We start from the raw sequence: 26,337 nt of genomic DNA, 5'->3' as shown, positions 1-26,337 counted from the left end.
ACTAGTTTACGAAAGCCGATGGCGTAAAAGCAAAGATACAAACTGTTTGTGTATTTACTATAATTATATATATAAAATAAGATATATTCACGGTGTCGTGGTACAGTCGCCGGACACAATAACTTTGCTTTACGCGCCACAACATGGCGGCGGGTCTCTTGTTGATTGGGCTTTCAGAACAAGGTGGCGCATCGGCTTCGCAGTCGCATAGACAGCGAACCACGGCCATAAAAAGAAGAAGAAGAAGAAGGTTAGGACGGTCATGACGTCAGATATCGCTTTCCTGACAGTCATGACCGATCTAAGGAGTCCAATTAACAAGAGACCCGCCGCCATGTTGTGGCGCGTAAAGCAAAGTTATTGTGTCCGGCGACTGTACCTTCAAGCAATTCGGGAACATTTGAAGAATATTTCACGGAAGATATGTGGAATATTTCTGAATTATTTCAGGTGAAATATTTTATTAAATTTTTCAGAAATATTTCTGAATCATCATTTCACTAGTAACTTATAGTGATTATTAAACTTAGAAACATTTCAGAAGTGTTTCTCAAATCTAGGAAAGAAATATTTTATGAAAGCTTTCTTGAATGTTCCGGAATTATTTTACTGCAAATTTTCCAGTAAATATTAAACACAGAAATAATTCTGAAAGAAATCAGAATTATTTTAAAGAAATATATTTTGGAAGCTTGCTTAAATATTCCAGAATTATTTCAAATACAAATCCCAGGAGTCTGCGTGCCACAAAATAATTTAGAAACATTTCAGAAATATTTCATGAGAGATTTGCAAGGCGGGGCATTTTATGAAATGATATTATTGCAGTAATATTTCTGAAATATTTCGTGAAAAATTTCAGAAATATTTCTGAATTCTTTCAAAAAATATTTCATTATAGGAATTCGAGGGACATAACATTATTTCAGAAATATTTCGTCGAAAGATTCTTGGAAGATTTCAAATATTTCGTTCCAATATTTCCGAAATATTTCGGAAATATTTCATGCTGTGTGGGTTGTACTATTTCGAGATTCCGTGCATAAAACTCGGTTTGCAAACGTTTATGCAAAGCTAGAAAAATCCAATTATTGTACTAGTGTATAAACAATTTTACAAGGATCAGTCGGAAACACTTCTTTGTTCAAAAATGGAAGTATTTCATTTTTGGGAGTACACTGGACCAAGTTTTTTTGATTTGTAAGGGCATATATATGTGAAGAAAAGGCAACAAGTCAAAACCATATAAGAACAAAAAGTTACATCAATTACCAAAAATTAGCCTGCATTATTGCGTTCTACGTTGATGTTTGTGCTTCTACGTACGCAGATAACAATAAGGTACTTAAGGAACTCCGTACCATCGAGGGGATTCATTCTCGTTCAAACCTTTGACCTGTACACCTCGTTATTTATAATACATTGTGACAACGTAAAAAAAACTTAAGTATTATGCACCGACTTGCAGGTGTCAAATCCCGAAAATTAATTCAGCATAAGTAATGTCGTTATAATGATATGTGAAATAAAAGAATGCCTTTTTTACGTTATCACAATGTATTATAAAGAACGAGGTGTACAGGACAAAGGTTTGTACGAGAATGAATCCCCTCGATGGTACGGGGTTCCTTAAGTACCTTATTGTTATCTGCGTACGTAGAAGCACAAACATCAACATCCCCAGTCACTTGATCTTCGAAAATCGAAATCAGACTCGCTCGCCTTAGCATTACAAATATCCTTTGTCTCATAGAGTTCTAGACTTCATCTGAACGAACATGAATGTGTATGTAATTTATTACCTGGCTGGCTGGCTAAGCAAACAATTCTTTATCTTATTTTAGTAAGGAGGTGCATTTTTAGGCTCCGGTATCGATTGAAGTTGAAGAAAAAATGTTCATCCAATCAGGTAATAAATTACCTAGAACGCTGCAAATAGGCTGATTTTTGGTAATTGGTTATTGACCCGTAAATTTTTGGCTTATGATTTGCTTTGCAACTTTCTTCTTTCATATAATATATCTCAACAAATCACAAAAAACTTGGTTCTGTGAGTGAGTTCCCAAAATTACAATAATTCTATTTTCAAATCGAGAAGTGCGTCAGACTTCTTGTGGAATTACTTATATGTACATACAAGGACAATATTCTTTGCATAGGAATAAGGGATGACTTTTAAAGCATCTAACGATCTGTATGGATCTACACATGGACGGATAGGAGGGCCCAACAGAATTATTGTAAAACACATGTAGGAAACATAATTAATAACAGTTGCTGTATAATCAGGATTATATTTAAATTGTCTTATGTAATTTATATATTTCTAGATTAATTTTTATTAGTTACATAAGGCTCTTATCTATCTGCATACAAAACATATAGGTAGTAAATAAATAAACAAATAAATATTAACAGATTGACGATTTATTTAATTTGTTATTAAATTATTATTTCATGCTGCATTCTAGTACAAAAAAATCAACGAGGAAAAACGATAAAAAAATACTTATCAATTGCAGCATCTCATTTAAACTTCAATGTCTTCTTCTGCGACTGGCAAAAGCACATTCGTAACCGACAAAGGCCTGATCTGGCCTTTCGAGCACAATAACACTTGTATCTTATTCGAAACCCTTCCTTGAGGTGTAACTGAAAAAGTAACCGGCAGGGGGATGCCAGTAGCAAGTAGTGGGAGCTTCACGACTCTGGGCTTGATTGAGGCATTTTCATCTCTGCAAACCAAGAAGAGATCTGCACTGGAATACCCCTCGGAGATATTTGTGACTACGATCTTCACGATGTAGCTCGGTCCAAGGCCAAGTACAGAAGACTGTAGGGTTATCGGCACGGGTCCAGACTCATGCCTGGACTTAGTTATTTCACAAGCCCTGATGGCTGCATCCAGACGCAACCTTAAGAAACCCTGCTGAAAACTCGTGTGTATTTTCACGGCCTCGGATCGTTCTCTTATGGTCTGCTCTATAAAGAGCTTCGTCTTCTTCGGTATCAAGAATTTGGCGTTGGCACTAGGCGAATCGAAGTTTGACTGAAGGTTTGACCGCGTACTGAAATCCGCCGTACGCTTCAAAATTTTCACACTAAGCCCGCCACTACAGGTCACCATTGCCATAGCTCGCTCTTCCTGACCAAGTCGGCCATACTGAAAAGAAACATTTTGTATTTTGATCAATCATGCCACATGACACTAATAAAAATATTATAATATGGAGTTACAACCAGTTTTCACCTTTAAAGAAGATACAGATTCAAGAGTTTTTATAGTATCCACGAGGTGTTTCTGGTCGTAAATGCGAACTCCAAGGTTAGCGATGCTGATTGCCAGGAGAGATAAGCCGCTTTGAGGGACAGGCAGGCTAACCATGTCCAAAGGATTTCCAAGCAACTGAACTTTCCACAACTTGACACCCTAAAATGTACGTCACGTATCTCATGGCGATTCGATTTTGACTGCATAATAATATGAGATGAAGATGTAGAAAACTTACCTTTTTGGAAAAGGCCGAAAACGTACCATTCATCGCCGCAATTGCAGCGCCTTCGCAGGTCAGAGTGGCGATGGCGACCGCTGGAGCCGACAAAGTTTCCCAAGGCTTGAATTTGCCGCCCTTTTTGATAGCTCCTATTCTACCGTCACGTCCAGTCACGACGATCTGACCATCTCCCATCCAGAGTCCCGAAGTTGTGAGCGCAACCACCGGCCAGCCGATGGTGTACTTCTCAACCACAAAGAAAGCTCTACCGGAAGAATTTCGTTATTAGCGAATATTTGCCATCGCATAGGTGTGAACATTTTCTTTTAAAACACCAGCCTGTGATCGACGATGAGTATCTCTCCGAATTCCGTACCAACGATCAGATAACTGCAGGCAATGTCATTCCAAGAGTCTTTGCGAATGGCTCCAACGATGCTTATGGCATTCGTTTTAACAAGAGGCAGTCTTCGGTATTGCTCAGCAAAGCTACGCCGGGCTTCGGATTCGAGGGACAAGAATTTAAGAGTCCTGGAAGTAAGGTAGGCTGCCCCAATCTCTTTTTGGAGGACCTCCAGATCGTCCGCCAAACTAAGGATGTTGAGCTCTTCGTCCAAGCCAGCCTTGTACCATATCTGTTCAATTTGTTTAAATACACGATTGTTAACATTACTATACCATTTTTTGCGAATAGAACCTTAAGAAATAAAAAAATCAGATTAAGTATAATTTTTATAATTGTTCATAATTGTACGTGTTCTGACATCTTGTTCTCTCGGATGTGCACTCAGTTGTGGCAAACAGAACTTAAAGTGCGGTCTCATGTTCTTGTATATAAATACGCTGGAACCCGCGCCAATAGCAAGCGCGGCTGACTTCTTTTCCCCGTTTTCCGTGTAAAATCCAACAACCGAGCACGGAACATCGGTCATCGCATGCTCGGTTGCCTGGTCAGCTCCTTTGAAGACTCTCAACTTTAATAAGACATCGATGATGCGTTTTTGTTAGAAAATGATGATTGGTCCTTATTTGAATGCAAAAGATCCTTTGACTTACTTTGGTATCGTCGAGAGTACTACTGCCAAGATCTGCAATAATGAGTCTTGCGTCACCATCCCCTGTTACGTCCAACATATCTATGCCATTAGGTAACGTGTACATTCGAGTATTTGGCTCCCAGATGGCATCCAGCCATCTTGATGTGCTTAGTCCGGTTCTTTCCATTTGTTTGTTTGTTTATTTTATAAGACCTATACACAGCAGACAATTAAAAAAAAATTATTTTATTGTGTTTTTTCTTGCGTATAAGGTAGTAAATTATTTCTGCTTAAATATATATAAAGAAAAGTATATTCGGCGCTGGTAAGAGACAATTATTTTTATTCAATTATCCATATATTTAAGACACGCTTATATATTCGTGGCATAAGTGGTCCTTTCTGGCATCGTGTATAATACCGCTACACTCGGGTACTAACCTCTCGGTGCCAGAAAGAACTGCTTACATTCAAATTAACAAAGATAGCATCGGTTTTTACTACAGAAGCTTTTGCATTACTGCAAAGTCTGAACATTATAAATAACAACGACATTCCCAAATCAAGAATTTTTACTGACGCTAAATCAGCTCTACAAGCTATTGTCAACTACTCTCCACTAAAAACAAAAAACGTGTCCTACCTAATATTAGAAATAAAGAAGTTAATATATGAAATACTGCAAAAAGAACTCAAACTGAGAATTTACTGGATACCAGCTCACCAAAATATATCCAATAACGAGATTGTAGACAAATTAGCTAAAGATGCAACTAAGAGTGGCGAACAAATAAACCTCAAGATCCCATACACTAACCTATTTGAACAAATGAAGAAAACTGAATTTGAAAGCTTCAAAAATAAGTTAGACGCACAAAATAACTACAAAGGCGTACAATATTTCCAAAATTATTATGAACATATACCCAAACCTTGGTTCCATAACTCAATCGTTCCAAGATATCATATCACCACTATGAACAGAATACATTCAAATCATCATTCATTGGCAGGAAGCCTTTATAGAAAAAACATATAGTAGCTTCAGAAGCATGCAAATGTGGATTCATAACAGAAGACATCGAACATGTAGCCTTAGAGTGTCCACCCGCGTAAAAATATTATATGAGATCTCATATGACTGAAATTCGTACTGAGATCTACATGAGATCTATATGAGATCTATATGAGATCTATATGAGATCTATATGAGATCGCATATGAGATCTATATGAGATCTATATGAGATCGCATATGAGATCTATATGAGATCGCATATGAGATCTATATGAGATCGCATATGAGATCTATATGAGATCGCATATGAGATCTATATGAGATCGCATATGAGATCTATATGAGATCGCATATGAGATCTATATGAGATCGCATATGAGATCTATATGAGATCGCATATGAGATCTATATGAGATCGCATATGAGATCTATATGAGATCGCATATGAGATCTATATGAGATCTCACGTAGATCTCATGTACATATCATATAAATCTCATATGGATCTCAGTACGAATTTCAGTCATATGAAATCTATATGAGATCTACATGAGATCTCATATAATATTTTCACGCGGGCACTTTATGTAGAAGAAAGAATAACACTCACTAAAAAATTTAAAAAAAAACAAATCTAAGCTTCCAATTAATGTAATAAACTGTTTTAAAAACCCAAACAACAAAGAAGCTAAATTTATTACAGAATTTCTCAAATCTTGCAAACTCTCTATATAAAGTTTGCTTAAGGTTATAATGACACCTTCAAACACAAAAACTAAACAAATATAAATATACAAACATCAATAATACGGTGCTGAAAATTCAGCCTCGAGAAAAAAAAATAGAAAGCAATTTAAAATAACGCGCTCCAAAAGCATAAATCTCATACAGATTGATTTCAAAAAACTACCGGGTGATGACAGCACGAGTAATCGCATTGCCAGTAATAAAGAAGAAGAAGAAGAAGAAGAAGAAGAAGAACTGCTTACGTCACGGATAAGCGTGTCTTGACGGATTTAATGTACGATACGCGTGTCTCCAGTGACATTTTCTGGCACGACGTAAGCGCACTGATCGCTACTTGCCGTACCGGAAAATGTCCATTCGTTACTTGGCTTGTATCATAATGTACTAAATTACCATAAAAATTAGAAAGCTCTGACCATCTCCAGTTATTTTCTATACAAATTTATTCATAAAAGTATATAAGGGTATGATGAAAGATTAAGAAAAACTTCACAAAAGCAAAATTTCAAATGAATTCTGGTAATTTTACTTTCGTAATGATTAGACATTCAAACCCCTTAGTTTTAGATTTAGTACTGAGAAACTAAGCCCAATCACTTGAAATTTTTGTGATACATATAGCTTGACTCATAACTCAACATCATATTTTTTTGCGAGGTTCTGGTGATTTAGGGCTATCACACGTAAAAAAGTACACCGAGGAACAGCAGCTGACAGCCAATCAGAAGCAATCTTTAAACGGACTATTCCTTCATGATCTCTCCCCACCACCTCAATAAGGAACAAGTCCGATTAACGCTTACTTCTGATTGGCTGTCAACTGCTATTCCTCGCTATTCCTTTTTACGTGTGATACCCCTTATAGAAAACAATCGTTTTTGCCTTTGCTGCTGAACGGTGCGGTAAATTCTGAAGATAAAATGGAAAAAGTAGGTAATTTTGTTCTTCTTCAAATGCGTTATAACTGAATGGTTTCGAATATTATGATAAAAAAAAAATTGCGAAAAATAGTTTTGCTAAATTCAAAAAACGGCCATAAAACAAACACTAGTCGGTAAAATAAAAAATAACTTTTTTTCCCGAATCTGAATCTAAAAATAGATGTACATGTCAAATTTTATTGGCATTCATAAACTGGATTCAGAAATATTACGGTATATGTATATTATACCCATACATCTATACTGACATTTTCTCAAAACACGTGATTTTAGAACTCCGAACACTTCAAAATGGATTTGTAACCTGTTTTTAATGAAGTAGAGAATTTTATTGTTATAAAAAATAATAATTTGTTAAAGAAGTATGTATTCTATAACTAATAATATAAAGCTATGTATACAATTTAATTTTGATCAATTACTTATATTTAAAGTTTTTATAATATGTATATTTGCAACATACGTACGTAAAATAACGAAAATCTTTTTTGCTGCATTCTTTATACCTATAAGCAACAAACCATTCTTACATTTGTGTACACGGTTGTTTCCAAGGATACCCACTGAATCGGTATAAATGCGAAGTCAGCTGCTTATAGTCTATAACTTATATAAGGCACAGGCTATATATACATACACAGACACACACATTGCTACGTTGTGGACCCCCTAACCCAAGTTTCCTAGATGTATTTTTAGCTGCTCAATGCGAATTTCGAGAATCCTTAGTCGAGATAGTCCGGCAAAAGTTATAAAAAGAATATACCTAGGTATATTTTGTTATGAGGCCATATTTACAATCTAATTAAGATTATCAACTATATAAGCTTATCAAGCTGGAAACTTTTTTCTTATTACTATTTTACCTCTAAACCTATATACCGAAATACTTATAAGATATAGCTCTTTATAATGTGTTGTTGCTATCTATATCCAAATCTCTCGTTATTACGCTTATTGAGGCATAGGTAATAATAAAAAAGTTTCAGGTACCCCAGTGGAAATGAAAAATATGCCAATCTGTGCCAAAACTGTGCCAAACTGTGCCAAAACGTGAACATTTTGGACATTTAACACACTTTTGGCACAGTTTTGGCACAGCTGTGGCAGTTTTGGCCCAGTTTGGCATAATCAGTTTTACTACAATTATTTACTCAATTTTCGTGCATTATGGCACAGTTTGGCATGATATTGGTACAGTTTTCCTTGATATTGGGCCAGTTTGGCACGATATTGGCACAGTTTAGCATGACATAGGTACAGTTTGGCACAGTTTAGCATGATTTTGGCACAGTTTGGTACAAATCAACACATTTAAGTATTCGATATAAAATTTTGTTTAAATAAAATTATTGGAAATATAAATTTTGGAGCTCACAGCCAGAGTTTTGGTGTTATCATCCGGATGGTAACACCTAATTAGGCCCTCATTATGTGAATTTTATGAATTTTAATAATTCTAAACAACTTCCCTAGTGAAAAAAAAATTCTGTGCCAAACTATGCCAAAACTGTGCCAAACTGTGCCAATATTGTGACAATCTGTACCAAACTGTGCCGGACACTGCGATAAAATTTGCACAAATTTTATTAATTTTCAATATGACAAAGTGTGTCAAATGTCCAAAATGTTCATGTTTTGATACAGTTATGCCACAATTTTGACATATATTGGCACAGTTTTGGCACGGTTTTGGCACAGTTTGGCACAGAATTTTTTTCCACTGGGGTACTGTCGCAATCTACTTCATTATCAAATTTCCTTAAAATATTTTTGTTTTAAAATTTTTCTCAGATATAATTAAGCAATATGTCGAGTATTCCATATAGAAAGTCTGGTGACAACGAAGCTTGTAAAAAATATGATTATAAAAGAATTGCGAATTACAAATGGGCATGCAAAAATTCGCGATTAAGAAGTTAAATTTCCAACACATGAACGATTTTTCAACGAGTAACAATGCATTTTATGAAAAAATGTAATTAAAGGAATTTTTTTAGAGCTCAAAAGTGAAAAATTTTTCGGAAAATCGTCCACGTGATTTGTAATCAGCAGGCTAAAATACATAAGTAAAGCTTTGGTAAGTGACTGGACCTCATTTAGCCATGAGGACCACCTCTGCATGACGCCTATAGATTGTACGTGATAAGTTGGTGAATTTTACGAGGTTGCCAAAAGATAACAAATAAATCACATGAAAATATAACTTTCAGTGACGAACCTCGAACAAAGAAAATTCAAAAAACTGCAGTAGAGCTAGAGAAAAACGTATTTCAAAATGGCTTGTTCGGGTTATTTTTTGACATAAAATCAAAACAAAGCGTTTTTCGAAAAAAATTACAAGAGCACAAAAGAACTTAGTTTTGCCCAAATGCATAATAATAGTATATTGTGCAACTAGGGGGGGGGGGAAGGGGGTATTTATAGCGAGGGTTCAAATCTCACCCGAGGTAGAAATTGTCCTCCCCCCCTCCCCCTTGTTACACACGTACTTTTTTTGACAAGTGCCTTTACAGACCCGTTTTCATGCATTTAGAGTGAACGGTAAGTTATGCATTTTGAGTCGTAAGCCACTCTCTTTCAAAAATTTGCAAAATTTTTCAAAATTGGATTCATTTGGAGTGTTTGTGAGTATAGCGGGAGGCAATAGCCATTCCCTCCCGCACGCTCGAAATGAACAGCTTGTCATTCACTTTAGATGTATGCAAACGAGTCTTTTTTATGCACGTGTTAAGAAAATGCATTTTCGTATCGATTTTTTAATTTTTATAAGTTTTGAAACTTTTTTGTTCATAGTAAATAATTGACCATTGGTACGAAAAAATGCCATGAAGGTTTTTTTTCGCAACATCATAATACATTGATTAAAATAGGTTTCATCCCGGCACCCCTTCGGGGTCGGTAATCTCGTTTTTTAAACGTTTTTTTTAGGGGTGTACCTCCGGAGTATATGGAGCTATAACTGACTCAGATTGATGAGTCTTTGACCTTACCTTGGTTTTAATGCACCTTGTGTCCAAATCCTTTGCGCTATTTAATGCTGGTAAGTGATTGGATAAGTCGGACTACCACAAAGTTGCATTGGTGGACCCTTTTCTCGTCTTACTTTGCTCAGAGCGTCAGCGGACATTCACGTGTGAGCATCTGTATGATAATTAATGGAAGCTATAGTATAGCTATCGTCGTAATTATTTGACTGAATTGTTCACATTAGGTTGGCGCAAAAAAAAAAATCGAAAAAATTAAACATCATTTAAGTTTGAAAATAAGTATCCTGCATGATTTTCTAAAAACGTTTTTTTCATTGTTTCTCCTTTGAATACAAAAGTGATATTTATCAAAATGTCAATTGAGGAGACATACTTATACTCGATCGAATTATCTACGAAATTCTAAATTTGTCACTATAAGCGAAACCAAGCATTTTCTATTTTTTCAAAATTAATCGTTAAATTTAAACAAATCAAATGTGCATGATAGTATTAAAATATAATAATAATTAAATTACTGTTGTAGTAATTTACTTCCGTAGAACGTTTTTTAAATCCTCCTATTAGAGTTTTTAATTTATAAACACTAACCGATGCGGAAGCACCATTTCAAAAACGATGAATACTTTATGATGAAAGGTAAATTTGAAAAATCCTATAATTCAATGTATAAAAACGTGTATTATTATTAATTGCTATATACATACACTTTATTACATTATTTACGTAATACTGGTTAACGATTGATCACGCGTCAAATAATTGACCAAATATGTTTTTTCAATCGTGATTTTAATCAAAAAGTAAAAAGTAATGACATGGTTTACGCTGTATAAGCAGATTAGGTAGTTTTTCAAAAGTTATAATCAAAGCAAATAATTATAAAACAATACATTTACAACATTCTTATAACAAATTACTCATGTAATTGATATAAATAGTTAAAACTAAAGGGTGAAATACGATCTTGTAAAGCTCGGTGGCTTTGCATTATGAGTATGAACTTTGATACAAAGATGACTTTGGTTCTTAATTAATCCAGATCCTTTTTTAATATGTCTGCATCTCTTGACTCATAGTCATGAGAATTGCATCATCATCAGGAGGAGCATAACTTGCCAAATCTGAAAGTGACAGGAATTTCAATTGTAAAACGTACTGATGGGTATATTTTTAAATGCATGCATAAAAAGGAAATTCATTAAAAAATAAGACAATATTTAAAATAAAAAATCAGAAGTTTTATCAAACATAACTAAAACAAATTGAAGTAAATGTGTAAAAAATTTCAAACACAACTGAACAATACTAATTATAAGTAATTAAAGGCATTAATACATAGCTTCAATTAGTTAATAATAATACAATAATACAAATCGTTAAAATTCCCACGTGAAGTAGTCCTTTACTCACGGATATGGCCTTGTTGCAATGGATATGCTTTAGCTTTTCGTAGTAAAAGCTGCATTATCCAAAAGATGCTTAACCAAACAAGCGCGCCGACTGAGAAGACTCTAAACGTCACTACACCTTTGTATTGGTCAATAAGATAGCCACAAAGTAAACTTCCTAATGACACGCCTGTACAAAACCAATGATTTATTAACAAAAAGAGACAATTTCATATTAGTATATTTCGATACAATTGCGAAAAAGCCGTCGATTCTACACGAGTGAAAGAATCTTACGAGTGTAGAATCAACTTTTCGCACGCGTATCAAACGTTATCAAAATAGTATATTGTGCAACGAGTGCGATAAGTTGACAATTACACACGCGGGCGGATTGGCAACTTATCGTAATCGTTGCCTACACTATTTTTTTTTCACGAGTGCGACGATAAAGTGCCGCATAACGTACGGTTATGCCGAGGCTATAATGGGAGAGGTTATGTAGACTGTGAGGTCACTACGAGAAGCGTTGCGTTTTTTTCATAACTTTTTCATTACGCAACGATTTTGCTTATAACAGTTATAACCTAACGCTTTTACCTCCAACCTCACCTGATGACCCTATTGAAAATAATGACGTAATTTTGTGACGTCATTTGTTGCTACAAATTGGAACCTTTTATGACGTCATTATTTTCAATAAGTTGTACTTCTAAATACTTATACTCTTAAATACTTCAAAATTGATAAAATGGTTGCCTACATAGGTCCTACCTGAGTATAAGTATTTAGAAGTACAACCTATTGAAAATAATGACGTCATAAAAAGTTCTAATTTGTAGCAACAAATGACGTCATTTAACGTCATTTAATGACGTTAGTCAATGACGTCATTATTTATCAAGGTAAACCCGTTGCGTTATGCGGCACTATCCGAGCACGAGTGATAAAAATTTATTTGGTTAATTTATGAAAATTACCTATCCCTTCAAATACTGCTCCAACGAGACCTTGAATTGTCGCTTTTGTACCTGAAGGTGCTACTTTATCACCATATGAAACCATAGTTGGCCAGCATAAGCCAAGTGTAGGTCCATGAAGAAGTTCAATAATTAAAAATACCCACGCATTGGAAAACATACTGTATGCCATAAATCTGTAATAAAAAAAAATAACAAATATTATGTCATATGAACTGATTCTAAAAATAAGAAAAAAATGTACAAATTTAATTTACCTTATTGAAAAAGCAAGTAGTACAAGGCTCATAACATTTATATGTCCAACTTTTCGCAGAATATTGCCAGATATAAAATTAAATGGCATTTCCCCAAGAAAGCATTGCACTCCTGTGAGTAATCCTTGTAATGTTTTTAACCATTCCTTTTGTGACTGAGCTGGAGAAATTTCTTCAGTGTACCAAAATAAAAAGTTCCAAATAACTCCTGTGCACATTCCTGCTCCAATGCACCACCAAGCAAATACCAGAACTCTTCCTTCTCTTGCAATGGACCAAAGCTCCCACAGAACAGATGGTTCATTTGAATGATCTAAGCTACTCTGTGCAAAGCATTTTACATAATTACAGTGATAATTCTTTATTTTTAGTAATTTATAATTATAAAATATAGATACTTTTTTTAATCTAGAAGAAACTAAGATATCAAGAATCATGGCAGTTAGCATAAGGTAGAAAATACAAGAATAGTCTTTTGTCTCCTCTCCTTTACTTGAAAGATCTGTCAGGTATCCTGCACTTATGCCAAATATTCCAACTCCAATACTACCCCACATTTTTTGTTTGCCATAGTTTCTACTTTTACCATCTCCTAAAAGATTCAAATATATGTGATTTCAATTAAATATCAACTAAAATAGTTATAGGATGAATTACAATATCATCATACCTAATAGATCAAAACATATAGCATCTCCTATACTAACTACAACAGCCATGCCAATCCAGCTGACAATGGATGCCCATAAAAACCATTGAAAAATTCCAGTTGATATTTGCCTTGATGCATCATCATTGATGAGGCTAATATTTCTTATTAACTTATCGAGAAAAAGAACTTTAGGACACTTTGTTGTACATGGAATTCGAAAGGATTTTGTACTACACAGAGCAGGGCGTAGATCGCCATCTCCTAAAGAAATGTTGAATATTCGGAGATCCAGTTTTGAGCCCTAAAAGTAGTAATGAATTGCAGTTGACAGTTGCTAATAAATAAAAAAAATATACAATGTACAGCTTTTTACTCACCACATGCAAATCATAAGACTCATTAAAATAAGCTTCAAATTCCAACTTTTCTACTCTTGCAATTTGCTCTGGTTTAATTCCTGTACTTGCTAAAGAACAATACTTTTTGACATGCCAAGAATCACATATTGCTTGAATGTCTTCCATTGATCTTACCGTACAAGAGAGATGACAATGAGCATTGTCTTTAGTATTAATTTTCATATCGTCTGTGTCTTGATCGGAAATAAGATTGTTGGTAGGCATTTCTATAAAAGAGGCAATATTGCATGCCAAGTTTGTCCTCACACTGTGTTCTGCTTCAGGTATAAATTTTATTGTAAAAAATGCTATAGCTAATATTGCTTGGAAAGCTATAAAAATGCTTTATGGAGTCTAAATTTATCCGCAAGGCCACCAAACAATGGCTTTGCTATTAATCCCGAGATTGGCAGTATTGTATATATTGTACCAACAAGAAGTCCTGAAAACCCCAACTGTTTTGCTATTATTGGCAAAAATTGCATGATTGGACCAGTAGCTGAAAGAACATACATATCATTTATTAGTAGAGGTTTCATTTAATATGGATTATACAGAAAAATTCTGTTAGTTATTTAAACATTTATCTAAACTATATAATCAGGTCTGCTTTTTTTACATGCAACTGTTTTATTAACAAATTTTGAACAGTACAACAATTTGTCATCACAGATCACTTTTATCAAAGAATCAAGCTTGTTCCATACACGACTATTATTTGTGAGAGTAAAATAAAATTAGAAATATTACAATGGAGAAACAATAAGGCTGATCAAAAAAATAGAAGTGTTATAATTATATCATAATTTATGGCATTTTATGATCTCTGATGCATTATCAATATTAAATTGCCTATAGAGTTCTTGCAATATTTTCAAGCGACAATTCCGTCTTATCGACATTTTTTTTATCAGTACTTAGAGTGCAATCATGAGGAATATGATATAGATATTCCACACTCGTGGCTGCGATGGCAAACATTAATAGACGTGCATATAGGTTTGCCGCGCGTAAGCACATAACTTGCATCTATATGTATCATTTTCTCTATAGGTATGTATATGTATATGCATGCTCGTCATAGTGATGGGATTTTATAACCTCAAAATTGCATAGAGGGTGAAAAAGAGAACCGAGTTTAAAAATGGCAAAAAGAAAAGCTGTGCACTCACCGGCATTGTAGAGGAAGTAGTGGCCCTTGATGGGCAGCAAATCCCTGTTTATACGGTCCAACATCGTGGAGAAAAGTCAAGCCGCTAAACATGAATCAACGACGGACAGTACTCGAGTGATCGGTCGGATCAGTGGCTAATCTTCCCATCGAAAATATCTAATATCTAGCGGCGCCGAGAACGTCAAGTATTATTAAATATTGTAGGAGTTTGTAGCGTTGAGTGGACCAAATTCCCGATAACTACGATCCCCTTTAGCCGGGCAAGAGAGTAAGAGCAACAGCAGTAACCAGCCGCAGACTTCGACGCATATTTCTCAATCACATGATAAACACAGTATCAGCAAAAAGTACATGTGTGCCTATTCCCCCCCGAAAAAACGCGTGGACGCCTCCCGGCCGCTGTCGAGGCGCTGACTGGCGTATACCTACTGCTATGTGTAAATGTAATATGCGTGCGCGTTGCCTGGCTACTGTCTAAGTGTCTACTGCTATCCCCCCCCCCAATGTTAATTCGATTTATCGCGAAAAGGTTTTTGGCTGATCTGCGCGCTCGCGACGATTATTATTGAAAGGCGAGAGACTGGCGCTCACTATTTAATTTATGCTTCAATTGGAGGCAGAAGTATCTCAGTTCTGCAGCTATTTGGTGAACCAAGCTCGACGCCGAATAATAGCCGATGATATACGATCGAATCTTTGTAATCTTCGCTTTTTTGTTTGGTTCTATTTGTTTGATCTGGATTTTTTCATTGATACTTACACTCACATTAGCTTTTTGTCTTTTATGAGATTTTATCGATGATTTTCCGCTGCATATTATTGGCAACGAGTAGCACGATTTTATTCCGCAACACGCGTATACAACATTTTTATATTGTTGTAATCCAAATTGAATTACAAAAAATTAATCTTTTTAAAAAAATGCAACTATATTCGGATCGCGAATATTTTTTTGTGCGCTATACGTTTCTAATTGTCGATCAAAAGAAGAAATTTATCACAATAACATGGAAGATTTTTACCGAATTAATGCTATAAGTATCATTATGAAAAGAAAATCGAATGAATTTGCGTATTTACTTTGCGACTAGTGTCGATAAAGCAGTTGGGTCATCAAACAGGCGCCCACATCAGTGATCAGAGTAGATTCGCGCGATGCATTTTCGCACGCGCAGATGATAGCAGACAGCCTGCAAAAGAGTCGATCGCAGCGCCGACGTCGCGTGGAACCGCGATGGCCGCAGCAGCAGCCGCCTTCTAAGTTCTATTCGCTCTTCATAGTCCTGACTCCTGTATATGGCAGAGCTGATGGCTGGGTAGAGAGAGATCGCACGAAAGTACACACACGCATTTCGGCTTTCTCTCCGTTCTCGTCGGTCTCTCCCACGGACTTGGCCAGGACACGGTGCTGCAGCTCTTGTACCCCGGTCACCTGCGACGTTTCATGTTACTCAACGGGACGGTTCTCCGCGTTGTTGTCGCCGTTTGCCCGCTTTCTCGACATCCACGTAGGGTATACTCTGCGCGTAGTCGCGCGCTCCTACAAGCGAGAAGCGCACAAAAGCTCGCACTTTGCCTGTAAATGAGGTAAAACGACGACTCCTGGGCTCGCTTCGCTGCTCGTCCACGACGAGGATTCTGGTGAGCAGCAGCTACGACGCTTCGTTGCATTTTGACTTGTCGGCGTGACGGACTGTGAGGAAAAACGACCAAGTGCACTACTGCTGTTCCTGCTGCACTCGAGGCACCGTTCACAATGGCGGAGACGAATGGATCCGCCAATTTGAATACGAAAAATGGAAATTTCATCTGCGGCGTTGTCGAAGGTAACGATAAAATCTGCTCTCTGGTCCTCGGTAGACGACTGAGCTGCGCGTTTGTTTACACTGACTATTTACTGCTGTTTGTTAATATGATCTGCAACCTTTTGTTTACTTCTGCATTGTGTAGTGTCTGGTTACATCTGATTATGGCATTTAATTTTTTTACATTGCAATTATAATTTCTCAGATGTTGTTTTTTTTGTTACTATGCAGGATTTTACGGTCGACCATGGACCACTGAGCAGCGAAAGGATTTGTTTAGAAAGTAAGTTTGCCTTTTGTTCCTTCACTTTATACTAATGGTTCACAATTCAACTGACAAACTACTTTTATCCTAGGCTTAAGAAATGGGGGATGGATTCGTACTTGTATGCTCCAAAAGATGATTACAAGCACAGGGCTTACTGGCGAGATTTATACACAGTAGAGGAGGCCGAACATTTAACTGGACTGATCACTGCCGCTAGGGAATCTGGAATAACGTTCTATTATGCTCTCTCGCCTGGTCTCGATATAACTTATTCCAGTATCAAAGAGGTTACAGCGTTGAAGAGGAAATTGGAGCAAGTCAGTCAGTTTGGTTGTCAAGCATTTGCGTTACTTTTTGACGACATTGAACCAGAAATGAGCGAAGCCGATAAGGAGGTGTTTCAGTCTTTTGCACATGCCCAGGTATCGATTCGAGCAATAATTAGATAATTCTCTGAGTCAAGAATTCATAAAAATTGAATTCACATTTTTACATTTTCAAGGTATCCGTGACCAATGATATTTTCCAACATCTTGGTCAACCTCGCTTTCTTTTATGTCCAACACAATACTGCGCAACCCGAGCAATGCCTAACGTTTCCAGCTCAGAGTATTTGAACACTTTAGGAAGTAAATTAGCACAAGAAATAGATATAATGTGGACTGGCCCAAAAGTAATCTCCAGACTGCTGACAGTTGAATCCATTGAAGAGATTACAGAAGTGTTGAGGCGACCCCCAGTTATTTGGGATAATTTGCATGCAAATGATTATGATCAGAAGCGAGTTTTTCTTGGACCCTATTCTGGTCGATCCCCAGACCTGATACCAAAACTTAGAGGAGTTTTGACAAACCCTAATTGTGAATACGGTGCAAATTTTATAGCGATTCATACTTTAGCTCAATGGAGCAGGTGTAATGTAGATGGAAAACGGGATCTCAGTTTGAGTGAGTACAGTTCTCACAGTAAGAAGTACTTTTAGAAATTAATTTAATTCAATCCTTGAACTTTTGCAGATGATACTGTTTCCGCGGACATAAAGCTGGAAACGGAGACGGAGGACGGTGTAGTGGGTGAGGACGTGCCGTCGACGCTGTCGCCCAACATGTACCATCCCCGGCGCGCGCTCAAGAACGCCATACACGAGTGGCTGCCGGAGTTCAACAAGAAGCGCACGGCTTTTGGTGTGATAGCCAAACCGCAGCCTTGTGTCGCCCCGACGATACCCATACCGATCATACCATCGGTGAACACCTGCATGAGTCTGACATCGTCTACCTCCACGACGACTACAGCTGCAGTGGCGGTGCCTAGTATTCCGGTTCCTGTCACCGTAACCTCCCATAACTCGAATCACCTACAGGCTCTCGCCGAGGTCTGTTCGAGCGTAATCGGCAGTGAGGGTTTCCCACCTCCGCCGGGCACTGGACCTGTTATGAACTCCCTGGTCTCCGATACCAAGGTCGTCAGTGAACCCGTTGCTTTACCTGCAGTAGTGGCCTCAGCAGTAGCAGGAAGTCTGGGTCCGCCTACTGTAACCATTGCGCCATCCTCAACTGAACCTATGGATTGTAATACTACGCCAACCAATTCGCCAGCGCATCAGTCTAAAACGCCCGCACAGGACGACGAGGTTATGGTGGAAAATACTTCTGTAAGGCTAATTTTTTCAATCGTTATCATTCTAATAACTATCATTATTCTCTCATGATCCTTTAGTAAAAATATTAAATGATTCTATAGCATAAAAACAAATTAATATGGAGATTTCAAACATCGATGCTCTCCTTGTCTATTCGTACTTCTTAAAAACTCTAAAACCTAACTAAGAAGTGACATTTTATTTATTTAATATCATTGTAATATAGTTCATGCAAATTAGTAATACCATAAACTTATTTGAAATATGCAATCAGACTTGTAGTGGAGCATCCGGTAGCATGCAGATCGAGCTGGATGGTCACCCAACTGTGGTAAATGGCACTCAGATGATTGTCGAGCAGGATGTTATGCATCATGAAAACCATCAGGATCATGTAGGGTCGGACAACGTAGATGAACCTGACGAATATTCCCTAAACATGAAGGACGTTGACAAGCAACTAACGACTGAGGACCTCTCGCTTCTCTGCGACCTGTTTTATCTGCCGTTTGAACACGGTGGGCAAGGTATACAGCTCTTACAGGAATTCAACTGGCTCAAAAGTAATGCCCATATTGTCATGCACAAAGCCAAAGCTGACGAGCTCAATTCCAAAGCAGATGTGAGTACAGCAAACTATTTTGGTCTTAAAACAAAATTTAGAATTAATTATAAAAGAAGTTCATATAAATATAAAAAATAAGGGCAATGTCATAGATCATCGTAGTAATTTTAATTTGAAATTTTAAATAGATTGAGGAATGGCATGCTCGAGCGGCGAAAATGAACGACATGTGTAACGCTGTTAATCGGCTGTTACAGCGGTTAACGTATTGCAATAATAGAGAATTACTTTATGATCTTTATTCTTATGTTTGGGATATGCGCGGAGTCGTATCGCTATTAAATAGTTATGTAAAGTGGCTCGGTAAGTTTGTTTTATAAATTATACTTGTGTATTTTATAACAAATTTTTCTGATTTCTATTACTTCAATAGCCTCTTTAACTGTTCCGAATTAGAATTTGCTATAATTAATATTTATTGCTCTTTAGAACTTCTTTGTATTTAAAAATTCAATAATAATATGATATATTTTTAAAGCTATGAATATTCTTGACAATTAAAGAGGTTCAATTTTTCATACTAATAATACAAAACTTGAAAATCATTAGACACAAAAATGAAGTTACAAAATTATTTTCTAAAATAATGCAAAGTTTTTATGTTTATAATCTTACTATTTGGTTAGCTTTTTCATAGTTTTGTAACACTGATAAGAAAGTCAATTAAGATCCTAATGTGCTGGTTATAAACAAGTAAAAAATTTTCCTGCTATTTCTTCATTGGTAATATTCAATTTCGATAATTGATTTTAATGTTAAAAAAAACAGTTTATATAAAAATATTCGATAAAAGAAAGTTTTGTTGTATTTTGTATACCAGAAAAATATTAGAGTAACCCAATGAAGAAAAGTTTAATTAAAAACATTCCTAAATTGTGATGCCCCACCACGTGTGTGCTGCTAGAAAATGTATTGGATTTTTGTAATTGTAACTTGCACTTAAATTTCAGAAAAAAGCAATTTGGTGTATAGGTAAGTGAATTATAAAATTTACTTAGCTAGCATTATAAAATCAAGCTGAAAGAATTATTGTCACCTAACTGTTTTAAATATATATTTCTATAAATTGAGTAATTATAGTATAAAGTCATAGTAGTGTATTAAAAAAAGATAAAAATAATAAATTTTTCTTACAGCTGATTTTATGAATTGCAATTTTAGATGAATTCAAAACAATATAAGTGTCAGACTATTATGAATGCTAAAGAGTTAAGAGAGAGAGAGAGAGAGAGAGAGAGAGAGAGAGAGAGAGAGAGAGAGAGAGAGAGAGAGAGAGAGTTTACTTGATTCCTAGAAATAATTATTATGATGATTGAGAACGTTAAAACTAAATTAACGTTTCTAATGCATTATATATATTCTCAATGCATTACATAGCAGGGTAGTAAATTTTAGAAAATATCAAGGCTATTATTGTTTATTACTTTCCGAAAACAAGTTTTACTGAGATGTATTTTATAAAATTAAATTACTTTTTAGTGCTCAAGTCTGTCATTTAAAACAAAACACCATTCGAAGTTCTAAGTAATTTTTATCCAATAAAAAGTCAGTTCTAAAATTTATTGTATGATGTGTTACCTTCTAAAAGTTTGTAAAGGTTCTGTTTCCTTTTATTTTAGTGTTGGATTTTTATTTTTAACTGGGAAATAGCAAGTTCTTAAAAATCTTTTAGAGATCACAAAACAACTGTAAAAATGAACTGCCTTAATTTGTATTCTTTTACAAAAACTTTATAAGTTGAAGTTTTTGTAATAATAAAAAAAAATTTGAACCATATGTAATTTTTTAAACGTTCCAATAAGAGATTATTTAACCAAAATTTAGTTAGGTTTCTTAAGAAAAAATACACATGGTTTATTTATTTAATTTATGCTGGCTAAACATTATAATAAGTTACTGCTTTTATATATATTGATTTTCTATTGATTTAAGATAATATATTAAATGAAGGTTAATTATTACATTCTTCATGATAGCATTTGATTGTATTCTGAAGGAATAATGTGAGTTGACTTATTATAATATTTATACCTGTTTTCACACCCAATAATTAAAGCAATGAATACAACTAGCAGCTACAAAAGAGAAAATTATGTGACAGCATTCCTGTGGATTAGGAAAAATTTACTTAATTTTCCATTGGCTTTTCACTGCATACCAGTATTGCTTTTTTGACTTTCTTTTCAGCTCATGAAATTTACCTGGTAGGAATGTGTTTGAGATTTTATAACTTCATAACAAATGTATTTTATAATACTCGGTTCAAATCGAGCAACCAGCGAATGCTTTCCTACAGATTACAAGAAAAAAATAAACATTCAAAAATATTCAAACTCGAGAATATCGTTCACTTCACAACTGTATTAACCATTGATTTCTTTTTTCTTGTTGATAGCATTTGGCAGATTTCCAGCAACGATGACTACGTTTACCCAAGGCAGCTACACATGTATGCGTTTCATCAGTCTTTGAGTAAAGAAGAAATTGCAAAATCCAAGTTTTTAACTATTATCATTATTAGAATCTGCAAAAATTTGCTACGTTTGAGGCTAATCACGATATTTTTTAATTATTAAGTTAAAAGCTTGGAAATTACTAAACTTTTGGAGAATTTCAGCTAATAAGCTACATAAAAATTCCTGAAAATTTTTAAAGCAATATTTTAAAACTAGAGTTTGGATAAGTTTGGGAGTGTTAAAATTGATTTTAAAATGAGTTAACTTTTATGGAAATTTTATTCAAAATTGTACATAGAAAGAACTAAATTATAGCTGAAAAATCCAAATTAATATGTAAGATAACTGTTTCATAAATTCTTGAATATTCCTGTCAGAAACGACTATCCGATCGTTCACGGTCATTTTTATTAAATGAAACAAAGTAAATCTTTATAGGTAACTACTGCAAAGTTTTTAGATACAGCACATTAACCTTGAACGATTATTCCCTCAACTATAAAGTCTCGCACTAATTTATTTTGCTTAGTTTCAGATGTTGTTGTTTTGATGTATGTTCTTTCAGGGGTAATAAGTATTTTGTTTCAGGCTCATTATGGCAAAAATCATCCCTATTTTAGACCTAGTTTCTACCTAATTTATGCTCTCCTTATTTTTTCTTTTCCTATTTATTCAAGAATTTATGAATCTCAACCAAGATTTCACTTAAACTATACAAAAAGTACTGTTGAAAAATAATTTTACTGAATCACTAAGAAATTGGTTGAACATGCTTAAACATTTTTAACTTCATTTTAAAATTTCTAACTTAAAATAAATGATTAAAGATGTTTATTTATTTTGCAACTTTTTTTCATACTTTAAAATTACTAAGCTACAAAAATAATATCTTTTAATTTACATAAATCTAAAAATATAGTAATTACTGATTTCAACAGTATAAGATCGATTTTTGAAAATTTATGCGGATTTATTAATTTAATAAATATGGTGCAAACTTGGTAAACACACACATATATATATATATATATATATATATATATATATATATATATATATGCGGGTGAACGTTTAGATTTTTCAGTGCTTAATTTTATTAAAGAGCATATGAACAATAATACAACGTGAATTCACTCATATGAATTATGCATGTATATGGTATTACATTCCCAACTGGATGCAGCAGTGTTTATATAGTTTTAAGCAATGCATCAAATAATAGTAAATTCATTACCATGATTAATCATAATTTTATGGGATAGGGTTTTCAAATGGTTGGAAAGAGACTTTTATGAGCGGAGATCAAGAACCGTGGGTTTTTAGAGGTGGCCTTACAGCCGATTTGCAGGTATCTTTTAACAAATTCAATTTATTTTATTAAAAGCAAATCCAATAATTTACTAAAATGCCCAATTATTCATTATAGCGATTAATTCCCGTAGACAGTGGAAACGATTTATTTGTATATAAAGCACCTGAAGTGCCTAGCAGTAAAATTTATACAATTCGCCCATATCTACCTAGTGATGAAGAAGCTGTGTATTCAGTATGCAATCAAATTCATAATTGCAGTACCACTTCTGCTGTGGCAGATAGGTAAGTGCACTGTTGCGAATCTAAAGTATTGAACTATTGAGTATTCTCAATTCAATCTATAAATTATTTTAATAATCATTATTTTTTTTATAAAGAATGGTTGGAGGCTTCCTAACGTTGAGTCCAGAATTGTGTATGGTTGTGGAAGACGAGACTGGTATTGTTGGATATGGTCTAACCACCTTGAACGTCAAAACGTACAATCAAAAGCTAGCAGTATCTTGGATATCTGAAATGCAGTTAAAGTATCCCTTGCAAAGTTTGACTAGTGATATGTCTCAAGATGAACAGGTAATATTTTCATTTTTAATATCGTTTGTTTCATTGTACAACATTGTACTGTTGTACAATCTATTGAAACTTTGTTATTTCTCAGGAGGCCATACAATATTTTCATACATTTGTACCTGATGTGCCTGAGCAATTATGTCGGCAACATCCGTCAAAACTGGTTTGTTCAATTTTACCAGTAGTTGCGGACCAGTCAGTCCCTAAACGACTCATCACGTGTATTTTAGCTGCTCTGAGAGCAAATGGTATGTTTTCATTACTAACAATGATCAATTAAAGTAAAGAAATATAATTAACGTTTGTACATTAATTTATTCATAGGTTCTTTTGGAGTACATGCAACAATGTCAGTAACTGACAAAGATGCTCGAGAATTTTTCGTTAGACTTGGTTTTGTCGATTTGATACCACCTTTAGAAGACAGTTCAACAACCACAACAATGTGCCGAAGTTTCTAACAGCGGGCAAATACTTCGATTATAATTATCAACAAAATTTACGTATTAGGACCAGTTCAGAAAGCAAATACTTGAGAAAGAGAAAACTCCATAACATTTTTTGCGACGTAAATTTTTATGTGTGTATTTATCATTACTTTCAGTACATATATCGTGTCGATTTTTTTATGATGTTTAATATAAATCATCTAATATTTTGTACACACGTTATTGGTGCAAATTCAATTCTACAGAAAATGATCTATTCTATAAGTTAGAAAGTTAAAAGAATTTTTTATTCGTATATACGGAAACTGTACATATACATTGTATCAAAGTATATGGATTATGATAAATCGGCTTGGTTATATCAAGACAGAAAAAAAAACAAAAAGTATAGTGCAATAATATGCATTTTCTTTAAAATGTCTGCTATTAAAATTTAAGAATTCTGTATCTACTTACTGCGCATATTTGTATGCTGCTTAATGCGTTGAACGCATTGTCTATTGTACAACAGCTATACTAAGCAACGGATTCGGTATGATTACAAAAGGTTGATTTTATCTTTTTATAGTGAGTTTGAATTGTTTATTATTTTATTCAAATAGGATTCAAAATAAATATACGTTTCCATGGAATAAACTAAAACTGTTTGAAAGTAAAAAAAAAATTAGTGATATTAGCATTAATAATTACATCTTAGAACGTGCCACAGACCGATCGGGTCTCTATTATTAGTGCATGATTCTGATTGGAGCATTTATTTGGAATAAAATGTTCTTTCGTTTTGTAGACAAATCGTTTTAATAAATTTGGAAAATACGCACATAAACCTGCTATTTTCAATTATTAGTATTCCATAGGCAGTAATGTTAAGTATAGGATAAGTACTAATTGAATTAACTGCTTCAATATTTAAGAAAGCTTGAAGTTTTTAACTACGTTAACAATAATTGTAAAGATGTATTGTAAATGCTCCAAAGTGTTCTTCACATATTTGCAATTTTCCAGCGTACAATTAAAAATGATTTAATTTATAATCTTTCAAACGTTGGTTAACAAGCACATTTAAAGAAATGTCTGCTAAAGCAGTACAATTGTATAAAAACAATTATAACTAAGACCGAACACAAGCATGAAAAAATGTAACATGTAAAAAAGTATACAGCATTTAGCTGCCGCGAATTTTGTACGGTGCATCACACTTATTAACGGTACATAATTCGGTATGTATAACTTAACTATGCTGTCATATAAGCCATCATGTTGCCTATAAGGTTTAGGCAAATATTGTTTTTATTGTTTATAAAAATATATCATGTGCTTATCTAACATTCTAATGGTAGGGCAAAAGGTCTTCATTGTAAAGTCCATGTCATACAATATCCTTTTTCGCTTAGCTGTAAAAATCTCATCCAAAATTATGTAAGCGATTTTTATACTCTTGTGGCTTTATTAAAACTATTTTTTAGATGTTTTCTGATTCTATTTTATCTGTTGAAATAAAATGATTTTTTTAATAATCCGCCTTTGGTATGATCATAACGATATTTTTCATGTAATACGATGCTCATGCTTCAATGTGGTTTTATTCTAAATACTTCTATAGTGCTTTACAGAAACAATCATGTAAAATCAGTAATCAGTATAGATTAATTTCAATAAACTCTAAAAGACTGAAACCTTGGTTGATCAATTTCCCTTTCTTATTCATAATTGTGCCTATTAAATTTCATATTTGCAACTAAATACAGAAATAGAGAGAATAATAAGAGAATCATAGAAGAGAGAGAATAATAGAAGAATAATAAGAGAATCCTTTAAAATATAATTTTTTATTTTCTTAGATGGTTGTGAATTTTAATTGCGCTGTTACGTGGCCAACTAGTATAATTTAGCTTATTCGTCAGATGGTGTCTTATCGCATCGAGCTCATATACCAGAATTCTTATGTATATATGGTGGACTGCAAGCTGGCACTTCGAACTTCTACTGCAGGCTCGGCGAAGTATAGGTAGTTTCCCTGCGATGTTCGCCGGCTGCACGAGTTCTCTCACAAGACATAAACTTTACAATTTTATACTTTTGAATTCTTATACATTTTAAATTAATTTCAAAATTCTGCGGTGACACGCT

The 26,337-nt window shown here is 34.5% G+C and overlaps 3 protein-coding genes across 6 annotated transcripts; 1 reads left to right on the top strand and 2 right to left on the bottom strand.

The window, feature by feature from the left end:
* Nucleotides 1-2,291: 2,291 nt before the first annotated feature.
* Nucleotides 2,292-10,445, bottom strand: LOC100119863 (Bardet-Biedl syndrome 1 protein homolog). 3 transcript variants are annotated; one of them, XM_031921533.2, is made up of 7 exons: nucleotides 10,230-10,445; nucleotides 4,551-4,744; nucleotides 4,259-4,468; nucleotides 3,834-4,129; nucleotides 3,510-3,759; nucleotides 3,251-3,430; nucleotides 2,292-3,163 (listed from the first exon to the last, which is right to left on the bottom strand). In XM_031921533.2, the coding sequence occupies exons 2-7, from the start codon at nucleotides 4,716-4,718 to the stop codon at nucleotides 2,531-2,533; spliced, it is 1,737 nt and encodes a 578-aa protein (XP_031777393.1). In that variant the 5' UTR covers nucleotides 4,719-4,744; nucleotides 10,230-10,445; the 3' UTR covers nucleotides 2,292-2,530. The 3 variants fall into 3 exon arrangements, with proteins under 3 accessions (XP_031777393.1, XP_032457314.1, XP_008208801.1); XM_008210579.3 differs by lacking the exon at nucleotides 10,230-10,445 and adding an exon at nucleotides 7,704-7,817 and having other exon boundaries at nucleotides 2,531-3,163; XM_032601423.1 differs by lacking the exon at nucleotides 4,259-4,468.
* Nucleotides 10,446-10,887: 442 nt separating this feature from the next.
* LOC100119827 (major facilitator superfamily domain-containing protein 6) lies at nucleotides 10,888-15,546 on the bottom strand. Its single transcript, XM_001603491.5, is given in 9 exon segments — nucleotides 10,888-11,350; nucleotides 11,640-11,807; nucleotides 12,598-12,773; nucleotides 12,855-13,177; nucleotides 13,253-13,446; nucleotides 13,525-13,807; nucleotides 13,884-14,248; nucleotides 14,251-14,403; nucleotides 15,077-15,546. Coding segments are annotated over 9 exon segments (1,800 nt in total). The 5' UTR covers nucleotides 15,141-15,546; the 3' UTR covers nucleotides 10,888-11,276.
* Nucleotides 15,547-15,784: 238 nt separating this feature from the next.
* LOC100119788 (protein O-GlcNAcase) lies at nucleotides 15,785-25,724 on the top strand. Of its 2 annotated transcripts, XM_001603459.5 has the most exons (13): nucleotides 15,785-16,904; nucleotides 17,115-17,166; nucleotides 17,240-17,573; nucleotides 17,654-18,098; nucleotides 18,168-18,805; nucleotides 19,068-19,415; nucleotides 19,547-19,721; nucleotides 21,814-21,867; nucleotides 23,137-23,222; nucleotides 23,301-23,470; nucleotides 23,566-23,761; nucleotides 23,847-24,006; nucleotides 24,083-25,724. In XM_001603459.5, the coding sequence occupies exons 1-13, from the start codon at nucleotides 16,835-16,837 to the stop codon at nucleotides 24,217-24,219; spliced, it is 2,865 nt and encodes a 954-aa protein (XP_001603509.2). In that variant the 5' UTR covers nucleotides 15,785-16,834; the 3' UTR covers nucleotides 24,220-25,724. The 2 variants fall into 2 exon arrangements, with proteins under 2 accessions (XP_001603509.2, XP_003426978.1); XM_003426930.4 differs by lacking the exon at nucleotides 21,814-21,867.
* The last annotated feature ends 613 nt before the right edge of the window (nucleotides 25,725-26,337 follow it).

Source organism: Nasonia vitripennis (assembly GCF_009193385.2).
Source record: "Nasonia vitripennis strain AsymCx chromosome 1 unlocalized genomic scaffold, Nvit_psr_1.1 chr1_random0013, whole genome shotgun sequence".
In the NCBI taxonomy this organism is placed as follows: Eukaryota; Metazoa; Arthropoda; class Insecta; order Hymenoptera; family Pteromalidae; genus Nasonia; species Nasonia vitripennis.
Note: the sequence above shows the minus strand (reverse complement) of the source record. Positions and strands in the feature narration are given on the sequence as shown.